Here is a 13856-nt window from a genome sequence, read left to right on the forward strand (position 1 = left end):
CAGTGGGTGGCGCAGCTATCCCGCTCTGAACCCGGCTGCGTGTTTCCAAACGCTTCACTGCACATAGAACCCACGTGACATGTGTGATGTCACTGCGCGCACTATTCTTTTTTTCAGCGCCTGCTAAAACGGACCCCCGTTCTGGCTCTGTAGCCTCGACGTAGAGCACTGAGTACTGGAATTTTATTCATTGCGTATTTTTTTCTAAACTCTAGCAACCCGGTCCCAGCTTGACCTGGTTAGACGGGGCCGGGCTGCCAGCCAAGCCAGGGTCTCCTGGACTAAGTAGTCTCGCCACTGGTCTGCCTCCACACAAGGAGCCGGATTGGGCTTCAATAAAAGTTTATTCCTCCTCCTCCTCTGTGGTACATCATGCACTCATTAAAGAGTGCGTCGGAGACAAAACTGGAAAGCGTTCTGGATTGAATCTCGCAGTTTTTTTACTATTTGGACAGCTCCAATTCATCTTGATGAATCAATATTGTTGTTTTTCCTGGTGTATTTTCACGGTACAGGCACTACGACGCAGGCGTAAGTGCACCTGCTACTTTTAACTATGCACACTTGCTGCTTTATACTTGGAGGTGTATGGTGCGAGAGGCACGGTCACAGAACAATCAATGTTGCATTTTGCTTGAGCTTTGTGGCATTCTTCTGTTGACTAAGCGGGTATGAATCAAATCTGATGAAAGTCATCTACTACAGCAGCCACCATACCACAGATCATTGCGCTTAACCAGTTTGGCCTGGTCAAGGAATGAGAAACATGCACTGTTTCATCATTTCACAAGCTTTTTATAGGCCAGGAGAAATTACGACAGGATTTGTCGCGAAAGAGGTGGCTTTTAAAGTTTTACGCTAAATGGCCTACTGCTTTCGGACAGCTGCTTTCGAGCCCGAATCTCGTAAGAGGAAAAGCAGAGCATGACGACAGCAAGTATGGCACAGAAAGCAGACAGCAGGCGGTAGAGATTGTCGTACGATCCCATCGTGTCTCGAAATACGCCTAGAAAGAAAAAAACAGAAAGTATTATTACGAAACTGTATGCTAACGAACGCGATTCAGCGTGTGGTAAGAACAAATGTACGAGGCTGTACAATGTAGAATAACAATCAGCAGAGTGTCAGTCTAGAATACTGAGTGCGAAAATTTGGTCAACAGCGATTGATAATCAGACTTCACCGCTACCACCATGTCACAAAATGAACCAGCGCGTAATTGTGCTCGCGACTGTCTTCATTGTCAGAGTAGTATTAAACTTGGAAATGGAATGATGGGTCTCTCAATACAAGGTCAGGTTCATTTTGGTAAACCAGACCAATAACGCAAAAAACAGAAAAGAAAGACATGTACCCTGCAAATCCACCCGAAGAATTAGCTTATTCGATATCTGAAATTCTTTCACCCTCTGAATCAAATGCGCCAAACATAAGGAGGAGACTGCTTGACTACATGATAACGTAGCACGTCGCGCATGCGCAGCAGCAGTCCAGCCGCATGTGCACCACAATCTTAACTCCACCACACCATAATTGTTGCATGTAATGCATTAGAGAGAGAGTGAGCAACAGATAGAGAAGCTTTATTGAAGACCAGCGAGGTTAGCCGAGCCGTTGCGCTGGCTTGCTACGCCAGGTGAAAGAAGAAAAAGAGAAAGACAGCAAAAAACAAAAAAAACAAAAAAGAAAGTAAAAAAAAAACATGAAAACTATAAAAACTAAAAGATGTTATTTGATGCGCCCAAAGTTTTCAATCACAAAACTCTGTCGAGTTTTGTGCTCCGAAGAAACTCTAAGAGAGCTTTGATTGCACATGCAGCCTTACTGAGACACAACCAAGGTCCCAAAAGAGCCCTCAGCTCAAGTGCCGCACCAAGCTGCCTGCACAAAGTTAATATTATTTTCTGTCGGTGCACGGTGTACTTTGTGCACATGCATGTAACATGACGAATGTCTTCTCGTAAGCCACATGTGGAACAAAAAGGCGATGATGCCTGCTGGATTTTGCAGAGGTATTGTCTCGTGTAGGCCACTATTGTTCTCACAGAGCCAATACGGGACCAATATTTGATTGCTTTGAACGATTATCGACTGACTTTAAGTCATACGAGAGATACATTTTTATAGTAGCGACCTCTGGTGCTTTGGGGTTAGTTGCATAAATACGATGTCGTCAACACGTAATTAGGCGAAGCAATGAAAATAAACCGATATTTTAACAAAAATCATGTATTAATGATAGCATCAACCAGCTAATGATAACTTGTAACGTTGCAGGTTTAAATTTGGGTGTCTTACTGCACAACAGAAACCCCTATTTTATAAATGCAAAGTTCTGATTTGGCATTTCGGTTTGACAAAATTAATCGTGATTAACCATGCAGGCTACTGCTCCTGTTTAACTCGTTCATGCATGTTTGTTTGAGCATTTGTGATTAGTTTGAATTCCAGACTTCTAAACCATAAAAAGGAACATTCACCACTGAACACTTCAACCATGTGCTTGGGTGATTCAGTTCATTCGAACAGTATCACATCAGCACACTTTCCCAGTTGACATTACGGTACTGTTTTAGCGTAAGCTTATTTCCGCTATCGGCTTTTAATAAGCTTTTTGCACTTCCCGCCGTTGAGGTGAACCTCTTGAAGCAAAACTCTTCGGGCAGTTCTTGTAAATACTCCTTGAAAAAATGTTTCGCCGAAAGAGATGTGTCCAATATTTGCCATGGCGCAACTTTTCTCACTACGGCATGCACAGACGGCACGTACAGAACCTCTTGCGTATTTCGGTCCGAAATAAGGCCACGCTGCGGGCTACTTTGCATGGTTAAAAACAAGTATGGCCACTCTGTTTGCTTCCAACACCTGTGTCACCCGATCTATCGCCGGAATCTGTCTGTAAAATTATGGTACTCTAGCATCAAATGAATGGGCAACCCCACTGGTTAGCGCCGAGTGAGAGCTCATCTCAAGTTTGCAGCTTCAACCTGGAAGAGCCTACAGGGCAACGTTAGGTTCCTAATTGTTTTTAATCCGCACTAAAATGCATCTAGGTAGCACTAGTATTGAAGCTACCCTGTGTAAGTTGTACCTGAGGCCTTTCAGTATTAGTGGACAAAAAAGTAACTAGGTTAACTAGGAAAAGGGTGACTGTACAACTAACATCATTGCATGATAATTGCTTTGACCAACCATTTTTGCATTTCGCAAGGATAAAAAGAACGTTCATCGCCAGCTTAGATATCGTTCGGCCTAGGTACAAGAGACAGAATGGGATAAGGGTGCGCAGAGCACTGACCTTTTAACTGCATGTGCTGAGAATAATAACATAAGTATACTTGTGTTTTCGAATGGCTAAATAATTGTGAAATCGCAGTACTTCAACGGCCGTTCGCAGAGAATAAAATTGTTTTTTAAACCAATATTTTGAACCCGTAAGATACACTCATGGACCGTCGAACAAAGATTTAATGGCTGCCTACTCAGTGTCGATGCCTGTGTCATTGCTAGTGAGAATGCGAGCATTGCAGCAACTGTCCCGCGCTACCAACGTACAGCTAAAATACCTTTCTGATTTATTGCGCGAGATATGAAAAGTTGTGCATCCCATGTTTCATGGAGCGTTACGAGTTTCACCTAGGGTAACTACTATATAACTACGCTCACGTTATTATACTCACGCGGAGCACTAGAATGTGGTGCTTGAATAGGCATCTGACCATTATGCACGGATGTTACTACGTGCTTAAAACTTCAGAACATGTGCACTGGAAAATGTACAAGAATATGTTTTCAGAGTATGTTCGTCGCGGCTTATTTTGGCTGGCTAGTTTCCCTGAGCATTGGAATTTCCGGAAATGTGGTAGGAACCTCGTCATGCTTCCCAGGTGTTTTCACCTTGATGAGCATCGCTGGCGTACTAGCGATGCAAGCGACGGATTCTGAACATCGCCACAATCACTAGTTTTATTTAAACCACCTTTATACTCGTGTGCATTCGTCATCGCAAGATGGGAGTTGTTGCTCGAAGAACAATACTAGTGCTATTGGAGATTGGTTTCAGTGTCGCGCGCACGCATGAGATAAAAATTACCTTAAATGTTCACTGAAGTGAATTTATCAGGCTCTCGCTTTTGCTTGCACTGCATCGAGTGGCTCAAATGAACGCACTTTTCATCGTTTATCCGGGTGATAAGGCGGTATTCATTTTACCAACCCTGAAAGAAGAAAAGCTACCATGCGCGGTCTCCGGCGGCTGCACCAACTAACCGTAGTGATGGCAGATAAAGGTGCTACGGGATTGGACGATGACCAAACTAGCGTACAAACAAGTTTCGGTTTCAGTTCTGTGAAACAACATGCTTGACATCCGGCTTTATCATTGGATGGCCATCCATAATCGCCATACCGCGCTTCGGTCATGTTCTCGGCAGTAAAATGCTTCAGTTAAGCCTAGCAGGGGGCTTGGAATCGTAGCAATCACAAGCCGAGGCCTACCCTGTGGATGAACACCCTCCGCGTCACCACAGACGCTCAAAGTGCCATGCGCTTTTCCCACATCTTTTGGAGCTTGCTTCACTCATGCCTGTATTGTAAAAAGCGTGTTCGCAGCAGGACACGGGTCTGCTGATTCTGTCCTGTGCCCACTGCCCGCAAGCAGTCGGTACTTATGGCAACAGCACGCCAACGAGAACTCGCTAGCGGGTCAGTGTCAGTCTACGCGCGTTCTGCGAACTCGCTCGTGAATGTTATGGCCCAAAAGTGGTGAATTCAGCATAAAATACATCGGCCGAAAACGCAGAAATCAAGTTCCAAAAAAAAGGATGTACCCTCGGCGATTTGAACTTGCGACTTAAAAAATGAGAGACCTAGCGCTCTAGACCACTAAGCCACGAGCTTCTTTTTCGTTATTGCCTGTTACTATACAGAACAAAACATACACACACAAACACACAAGACACCTCACCAAATCATTTGTTGTTTACTATGCCTATAATTTTTTAAACAGGCCAAAATATCAAGCACGCTTTTTCACTCCAGCGGGTCATGCTGGGCTTGATACACATCGCGTACGTAGCACACACTTTCAATGAAATTTTCCCTTACCGGGCAGGCATGTGAATCTGCATTGTCGACAGATTTTCTAGTTTTCCCCAGCGCGTGCAGGCTCAACAACATTATCTTGTCGTACGGAATTCCTCCATCATTAACAATAGGCAAGTGGTGAATACCGTGTGGGCTGATGGGAAGTTCTTTTTTGAGGGTTCGTTTCAGCACATCGCAGTGAAACACATCGTCCCAACAATTTTTAAACACATCTTCTAAAGTTTCTCGAGTTTTGCAAAGACGACAATCAGTGTCGCATGTTACAAACAGATCTTTTTCATGCAGCCACGTTTTTACTGCTAGTGTGTTCGTGTGTAGCTTAAAAAAATGACTTAACTGATGGTTTTACTGTCATTTTTTTCATCCTACTCAACACGTCTTGACCCGCTGTGCCAATATAATTTGCCCGATACAGCGGAACAGACATCATTGTTTCCACTAAACCGTCGTACAACTTTTTTCTCGTAACTGTACTTAGATACTCTTTTGGGAACCGAACTCTTAAAAACCGGAACGACAAGATAACTTCACGCAAATACCCGCTTACAGACCTTCCCATGCACTGCGTAGACGACACAATAAAGTCCGGTAGGTCCCTTTGAAGACAAACATTAATTACAGTACGCGAGAAAGGATCACTCTGGTATCGTACGAAAATGAAGCATGAAACAAGTTGCCGAACAAAGAGGTGGGCAAGGCCAAGCCCTCCACACCGCACAGAGCGGAACAAGTTGGTTCGGCTGGTTCGACTACTCAGCCACGAGCTGTCGGAAATACAAGGTATGTAATGTATAACCAGTTTACATTTTTATTTAGTTTTAGCATTTCGAGCAGCTTAGGTGACTAGCTGTTTTATAACGCTCGTTGAGTAAGCGTCCCCCAAATTTCCACAATATCTTGTGTCTAGCAATTGCATTTCTTTGACGAAAAAGCGTTCGCAGATGTTTGGTCGCGCTGATGACCGCTGTGCTTGGTCACCAAGCGCAAAAAAGTGCTTCCTGCACCATAGTTCTACGCAGTACGTTAAACATTTCAGTTGATTTTATTTCCTTAGTACCTATGTTGACGTCGCTGACTCTTCTCCCGCCTTCAAGTGGCCTTAGATTTTCCTACTAGCGTAAAGTCAGCGAAGCGTCCCATGTGCGCTTGTGCAGCGTTTGAGTGGAGCGACCTGGACTTGGAGCTTGATACAGTGTACAACCTAACAAACTAATGAAAGGCGCATTCTTCCATTCACAAACGTGTCGTGGCTTAGTTTCAACTGTGCGAACAAACTGCGCCGACCCGTGAGCGGACGGCAGACCAAACGCTGGGCCGACTGACTCTGTCGAAAGGTTGGCGAGCCGTGCAGATATATCGCTGTGAAGCCAAGTTGTTTTTTTCCTGACGACACACGAAAACTCCACAGAGAATGGGCGAGGATGCAGAGAGGAGGACGGCCTTTTCGAATTAATTGTTCTACTAAATAAATTCGCGTAAACGCGCCTAGAGTGGTCGAAACATGGCCTAGTGACCCCGGACTAGAATTTGCGCTAGTAATCCCGCAATATTTACAAATCACTTCAGTACCCCTTTAAAGAGATTAACATACCTACACAATAGGAAGATGTGTGATACGTTCTATCCATGTTGTTATAGGTTATATCTAGTTTCTTAGGTACACTTACAACCTTGACTTAGAGGAGAACCAAAGTTTCCAGAAAAAGATACAAGAGATAGTCATTCGGTGGTAATTTATTTAAATTAACGGTAAAACGTCAGCAGTGAATTTGTTTTTGCCGAAACAATGTGACTGGCACCCCGAATTGGATTTGTAGTAGTCGCGAGAAAATTATTGTTAATCAGGGAAGACAGTGATGGCAATGTCAAAAACTTTTGGTGTCTCACATTTTGATCATTTGAATGAGGTCACCAAAAAACCTACAAAATATCACTTCTCTTTGTTAACATGTCGAGCGTTTGGAAAACGCAAAGTTGTAATCGTACAAAAAGGAGCATGGTAACATTTAAACTGTTACGTGTTTTTTAAAGCATTATAAAAACAAATCTTTACCGATGGCCCGAAAAATTGTGAGGTTGACAAATTTTGAAAAAGCGCGCACGAGTGCTGCTGTAATTGTAAACCTCAAACTGTATAAAGGAAATCACACTTAAAAAGCCAGACGTTTAAACGCATTGATTCTTAGAGGCATCAGGGACTTAAACTTGATAATAACAGTTCGATAAAGAATCCGAACAAAAAAGAAAACATACACTTGACCCTGCACACACATGTACCCAAAGAGTTATGCCTCATTAGTGGTTATGCAGTTGTCCGTTAATCAGTTTTTCAAAATGATGTCAGGATTTATTTCGACCATGAATAATTACAGACGGGAGGCGTCTGCATGAGTTAAGCCGCGCACAGAAAATAAGGAGCTGTGTAATAATGGCCTTGTTGCACTGCACCCAAAAAAAAAACACTTATCTACACAATTTTCAAACCACGTTTGCATAAGTAGACCAAAAGGTAATCTCCAAAACGCTACCGCAAACACGTATTAGGACAATTATGCAGCCAGAACGACTTGGCTGTGCCACGGCCTGCAATTTCGGTTTCTTCATGATCGCTCATTTTTACCAGTTCTGGAAGCCTTACCTATGAGGAGCGGCATCCCGAAGGCGAATGGCAACATGGCGATGCCAGCGATGCCCCAGCAGGCGGCGAGTCTTTGGACACCGACATGGTCGGCCAGCATGACGGGCTTCAACAGGAGGAGGCACCCCATCGGAAAGCTTATTCCCATAGTAGTGGCGAAGGTATGCCAGAATTTATTCGCGTGTGGCATTGCCATAAAGCAGACTGCTTCTGCTAAAAGACATAGCACCCCCAAAATACTACGGCGAAAGCCCGAGCGGTCCCAAAGGAATGGCACTGTCAGTTGCCCAATCATTTGACCCACCGCAACGTACGTTATGAATGGTTCAGCTTGACTCCTTTCAATGCCTTTGTCCATTGTGTAGTCAAAAACTGTCGTTTCAAACGTCTGCAGTGCGTACTCCGCTACTGTAAATGTGATCACCAGTATGTAGAAACTATTACTCTTGAAAAGGTTTAGGATGCTGCTGTCAACGCTGCAGAGCGGTCTGTTATTGGCCGAACTTTGTTCTCGTTTTTGGATGCTTACATCCGGGTAGCCTTCAGAACTAATGCTTCTTCCGGATTCAGTTTGGCCAGCTGGATCGAATGAAGACATTTCTATATTACCAGTGTCTTTTGCGGTGTGCTCAGTGTAACGAGGATAACCTTGTTCATTTACTGCTGACCTGAAGCTTGCAGGCTCTTCACGAATTATTTCCTCCTGAACATCCGCCCTTGAACCGCGCGAAGACAAACGTTTTCCCGATGGCGCAGTGTTCTCCGTTTGCTTTCCTGACACAGTGCACTTTTTGTCGGCATTTTTAATTGGTCGGGCACTATCAACTAGGTCAACTGCGTCACTATTGTCGCGGCTGGGAAGAAAGCAGGGTGCTTGGGGGCTGGTATTTTCTCTAGCCAGGTCTCTTTCTGTACCGTAATTTAGGCCATCGCTTTTCTTCGGAGACTTAGTCTCCTTCCTTTTACAGCTAAGGGATACGGGCTTGGGCGTCTTCATGAGCATGGCGATGGGAATCAGGTTTAGGATTACGGCCGCCAGCAAGAGCAGCGTGCCTCGAAGTCCGTACTCTCGGAGTGCAGCCGAGATCGCCAAAGGAAAGACTAGTGGAACCAACACTGTGCCGGCGTACTTAAATCCGCTTGCAGTGGCTCGGTACTTGTCAAAGTACGTCACGGCGTAGAGGGACAGAGAGAGGACACCCATTCCTACTCCAAGCCCTGAAAAAGAGTGAGATACAACGTATACTGCAGGTGTTCCTCACTATGTATTCTATATCACGCAATGAACAGTGATGTACTTGCGATAATTGTCGATTAGACGAGTCAGTTATGAACTGGGTCATCTATTCTTATATAGTTTGTTTAGACGCCGTTTTCACTTCTTAGTTCGAACTCACAATTTAGAAATACTGACAAAGTAAAAAAAAATATTATTCATTGATTCATTGAGATGAATCCCTCCTCTAGTCCATAAAATGTAGTGAAACAACCAGCAGACGTTTACCAGTTATGATCTTTGATGACAAATGTCTACTGAAGTTCTATCGGTTGTTTTCAGTACTCCTGATTTGTACGCGAGCGCTACGTGTCTTGGCGTGTGAAGCCTTTCAACGCAAGCACGTAAGAATAAATGTCATAACCACAGAGGGTATCACCTATAAATGACCGCCATTGTTTATGTACACGTTATAACGCTTTACCAGCGGCTGGCTACGACTAAGTGGGACACGTGACTATTTTTAATACTGTCAACCTGCTTTGCTCGTATTCAGAGGTCGTAATTATTGTATAGCAGCAGGGAATGACTATCGCGCTACTAGGAATTCGAACGACCGTGTTTACCGCTACCTCTTGACGGCCTGATAGCGTCCCAAGCAAAAAAAAAAAAAACTAAGAAAAAGCACGTTTCATTTGCTGTTTTATCTTCTTCAAAGGTGGCCGAACAGCGGACAGTCCCGCCTTCACTCGCCGGACCTACTGTTCTGCTTCTTTATACTGTTACGCCGCCCCAGGAAGAGGGCGATCGTGCGTCCTTCCCTGGATATTCCTGACGGCCGGTCTCATGCTGTACATTGAGGTCAAACGATGTAACAGGTAACTGCAGTTGACGTAAAACTAGTTTGACGTCGCTTGGACAACTACCGTTTCGCACAAACGTTCATAAATGAGGACTTGTATTGGTATACGCTCATCCCCGATAACCTCAGCTTCCTGTCAGCGCTGATACTCACAGTGTTACGTACACATAGAGCACCGCACATGTGCGTTGACCTATTATCCAACGCTTTCCCCGGAATCATCTGTTTTGTGCGAGTCCCAAAACAATAATTAGGCGAGAAAACAAGCGCCTATACTCGCTGATGATGCAGCCAGAGATGAATGCCACCGACTGCGCGTATTTCTGTGGTGTAAACGCCAGTGACGAAATGGTAACCTTCATACTCCACATCACCCGCTGGAAAGTCCAAAAGATATATCGGTTCATTATTATAAGGGCACTTTACATGGCTGATACAATAACGAGCGCAGCAGTGGATAGGGTGGGTAAATTTATTACAGTGGAACCCCGTTATTACGTTTTTCACCGGACCGCGGAAAAGAAACGTAACAGCCGGGAAAACGTAAGAGTGAGGAAAGGCACGAAAACTGGCGCGCGTCTAACTGGCGTCGTTAAATCGCCCCCTGTCTAGGGCTTCCTTGTTGCAAACTTGTTTTCTGCCCGTTCCTCCAAATGTAGCGGTCTTTTTTACATTTTTATGGGCGCATTTAGTGCTGCCAAGAGCAATTATGACTGGCGTCAAGTCGTGTTAGTCATCGTAAAATCACTGAACTACTTGCTCACCGTCACCCCACTCGTGAAGGTCGACAGCAAAATCGGGCGTCGTGAAATAACCGTACCACTCGCTCGCCGTTCCGACCGCCTGGCGGCGCGATAACGGTCGTCGTGATACGCAAAATGAACGAAAACAGCGCCCCTCTGACAAAACAATTAGCGCCAATCCACCCTGTTAGTATGGTTGGAAAGCAAAGCTGTAAGCGGCACCCACAACGATTACCCATGCGACGTCACTTAAATTCACTCACGTCACTCTACAAATAGTGAAACCGGAGAGCAGTGAACTGCACTTAACCACACCCTCTATTACTTCAAAGAGATATGCTTGGTAAGGTTAAATTAATGCAGGATGCATGAACCGTGGTTGGTTGAGTTGTATTGGTGTAGCACATGAGTGGAAACCGTTTTTTATAAAACTAAAGCTCAGACCCGGTGTTAGCTCCGTCTCTGCCGTCGTGGACGGAGGCGATGAGATCTGCGGCAGAGACGGAGAAGGAGGAGGAGGAAATACTTCTATTCAGATTTCTGAACGGCCCAGAGTGGCCCAGGGGAGTGGGTCCTTCTTCACAGTAGCCCATATGCAGTCCGCGCCACCTGTGCTTTTTCCACCAGCTGAAGCTGGGTAGGCAGAGAAGGGGCTGGGCAGCATCATCTCCCATTTCTATTTTTGGGTAGTTGACGGAAAGAGAGGAGGGTGCTCAGGGCTAAAGTCGCAAACCCCGATTATGTTGCAGAGTGTTCCTGCTTCTGAGCAAAATTTACATTGAGCGTCGTGGCGATTCGGGTGTATTAAGTGAAGACGCGTCGGGTGTGGGAAGCAGCCGGATTGTATGAGCCATAGGGTAGTTTGTTGTTCTCTGGAAAGGTCAGGGTAAGCCGAAGGTAGGGTCTGTCTCAGAAGGCAATAATGCTGGGTTATGTCCCTGAACGAGACAAGCGGGTGACTGTCCTCGTGCAGCTCCATAGCACGGGAGTTAAAAGTGCAGGATTGGTGAGCGTATATATTCGTTGCCCTCCATTGAAGCATGAGCGGGTATCCAGATGAGCTGAATGGAACCATTTGGGGAGTGGTTTTTTAGCCCACGCAGTGCAGTTAGGGATACCAAACCCGACTGGTAATTCCGGTAGACTTGTTGGGGATCGCTGACAACTTTACGAACCCCTGGTTGAGTGAGAGTCAAGGCGATGGCTGCCTGTTCTGCCGCCCTCATGTCTTCGGTCTTGAGTGAGGCACAAGCAAGGAGGTTGGTTCTGGAGGTAACCACGTTGATGGCGTACTGATGCCCTCGATCTTGGAAGGCGTCAGTGTAGATAACAGCATAATCTCCACAGAGGGTGGTGTTGAGCGCTTGAGCCCGTGCTTGTCGGCCACCCTCGTCGTGTGAGGGGTTCATACTTCTAAGCAGAGGGAGCATCTTTAGTTCTTGTCTCCAAGAGTGCGGGAGTACATCAAGCGGAGTGACATTCTGCGCTGTCCAGCCAATCTGGTGAAGGATGCGGCGACCCACCTCAGTTCTTCTGCTCATTCGGCGCTTCTGGTTATAAAGATGGCCCGCTATCAGCTCTTCGACCTTGTTGTAAGACCCTGTGATCAGCAGCCTCTCTGTGGACACACTCATGGGAAGACCGATGGCCTATTCAACTGCCTTTTTAAGCATTATACAAAGCATCTTTATGTCCGCCTTGCCGGAGGTTGACATAAGAGATTCTCGAGCGGACAAAATATTCAATTAATGGAATGGTATCGGATCCCTTGAGGCCTCTCTTCTTGGTGGCAACACGCCTGATCACGTGTATGATTTTATTCATGCTGTGTTTGAGGCGCTGCAAGGATACGTCACGCTTGGTGTTGGCCTGAATATGCACGCCCAGGGTCATGATGCTGGGGCTTGGAGTGATTGCTTGGCCATCAAGGAGTATTTGAATTTGTTCCTTGAGGTGTCGTATGGCGTCTGGTGGACGACAAGGAGCTGAGATTTTTTTTACATGAATACTGGAAGCCACAGGCTTTAGCATATTGGCGTACTAGAAGTGAGATACCATGGATTGGTGTGAGCGTCCTTTAATCGCTATCACATGGCATTCAGCGAGATGCAGGGGTTAAATTCGTAGATGGGCTTGGTGAGTCCACCACCTGTCTTCCCCGTCTCCACGTGCGCTCGTAGCTAAATCGGTGGTACGACAATGAGCTCTAGCTTTGTTACTCTATTAGTTCCTGGTTCGATTCCTGGCGGTTCCAGTATATTCTTTTATTTGTTCGCGGAAGTTTTCTGTTGACACAAACGGTCGCGAAAGAACCCTTGGGGGGTAGAGGTAAAAAGCTTTGCTTTAAAATGATTGATTTCTGTAATGTGAGCCTAAGGCTTTAAAAATCGAGAATAGAAGCTTGCCGTTTCTTTTGCCCGCTCGTAAGCACCACTCGCTTCTCCATAATCTGAAAGGCCGCATTGTTTTCAGCGTCACTTTGAGGTGCGACGTATCTGCGAAGGAGGTCCATCGCGGCGACGGCTTCTCCAAAGCTTGTAGTGTCTGGCAAGTCCCTAGACACTTCAAGCTGTGGAAAAACTGGCGTGACCTATGGTATGGGTGGTGTAGAAAGCGACTAGAGTAGCAAGGAAGGTGCAGCAGACGGCGCGCCAAGACCGATCTCAACTAGAGTTCCTGTATATAGCTCCCCTAGGGGAGAGGAGTTGCGCGTCCATCTGCCATCTTAAGTTCCAAGTTCCACTTCTCGCCGTTACCGCTGTGCCAGCGGTAGCGGCGAGCAGGAGTGGCGAGGAGGGAGCGGCGCGGACAAAAACTGGCGAAGGAGAGTCGGCTGCTTATCAGCTGAGCGGCTGGTGCTGTTCCATGAGAAAAGCGGCCGCCGCAGTCGGGAATTGAGCCCGCGTCCCCGTGCTCAGCAGCACAACGTCTTCTTATTCACTGAACAACCACGGCGGGTCATTTTTTTCCTAGTTGTATCTCGCATGTCTTCGGTGTCCCCTTCGTTCGCTCGGATACAACGCCGGACGAAGACGCCGCGGAACCGCAGGAACGGGCGCCTAAATAATGGGCACTAAGAAACACATTGAAAAGAAGCGCTCGCGGTTCCCCCTTTTGACCATGCTTGAAGTTCAAAAGTAACAAAAGGTCCCGCTAGATGGCGCAGCTGCGACACACGGCAAAATCTAATACGCGTGAACGGGACGCGATCTGCTGGCTTTGAGAAGTTATATGAAGCTTAGTGCGAAGAGGGAACGCCAGGCAGCGTTGCTGAGCGTTTGCTACATTAAA

General features: G+C 46.0%; 1 protein-coding gene across 1 annotated transcript in view; it reads right to left on the reverse strand.

The window, feature by feature from the left end:
- Positions 1-306: 306 nt before the first annotated feature.
- The window catches only part of LOC144147106 (uncharacterized), a 42826-nt gene continuing 29276 nt past the window's right edge, over positions 307-13856 (reverse strand). Inside the window, exon 4 of the mRNA XM_077679173.1 lies at positions 307-1006. Coding sequence (XP_077535299.1) covers positions 846-1006 — 161 coding nt within the window. The 3' untranslated portion in view covers positions 307-845. The remainder of the gene's footprint in view (positions 1007-13856) is intronic.

Source organism: Haemaphysalis longicornis, unplaced genomic scaffold, assembly GCF_048455015.1.
Source record: "Haemaphysalis longicornis isolate Haplotype H1 unplaced genomic scaffold, Haemaphysalis longicornis Haplotype H1 scaffold_7, whole genome shotgun sequence".
Classification (NCBI taxonomy): Eukaryota; Metazoa; Arthropoda; class Arachnida; order Ixodida; family Ixodidae; genus Haemaphysalis; species Haemaphysalis longicornis.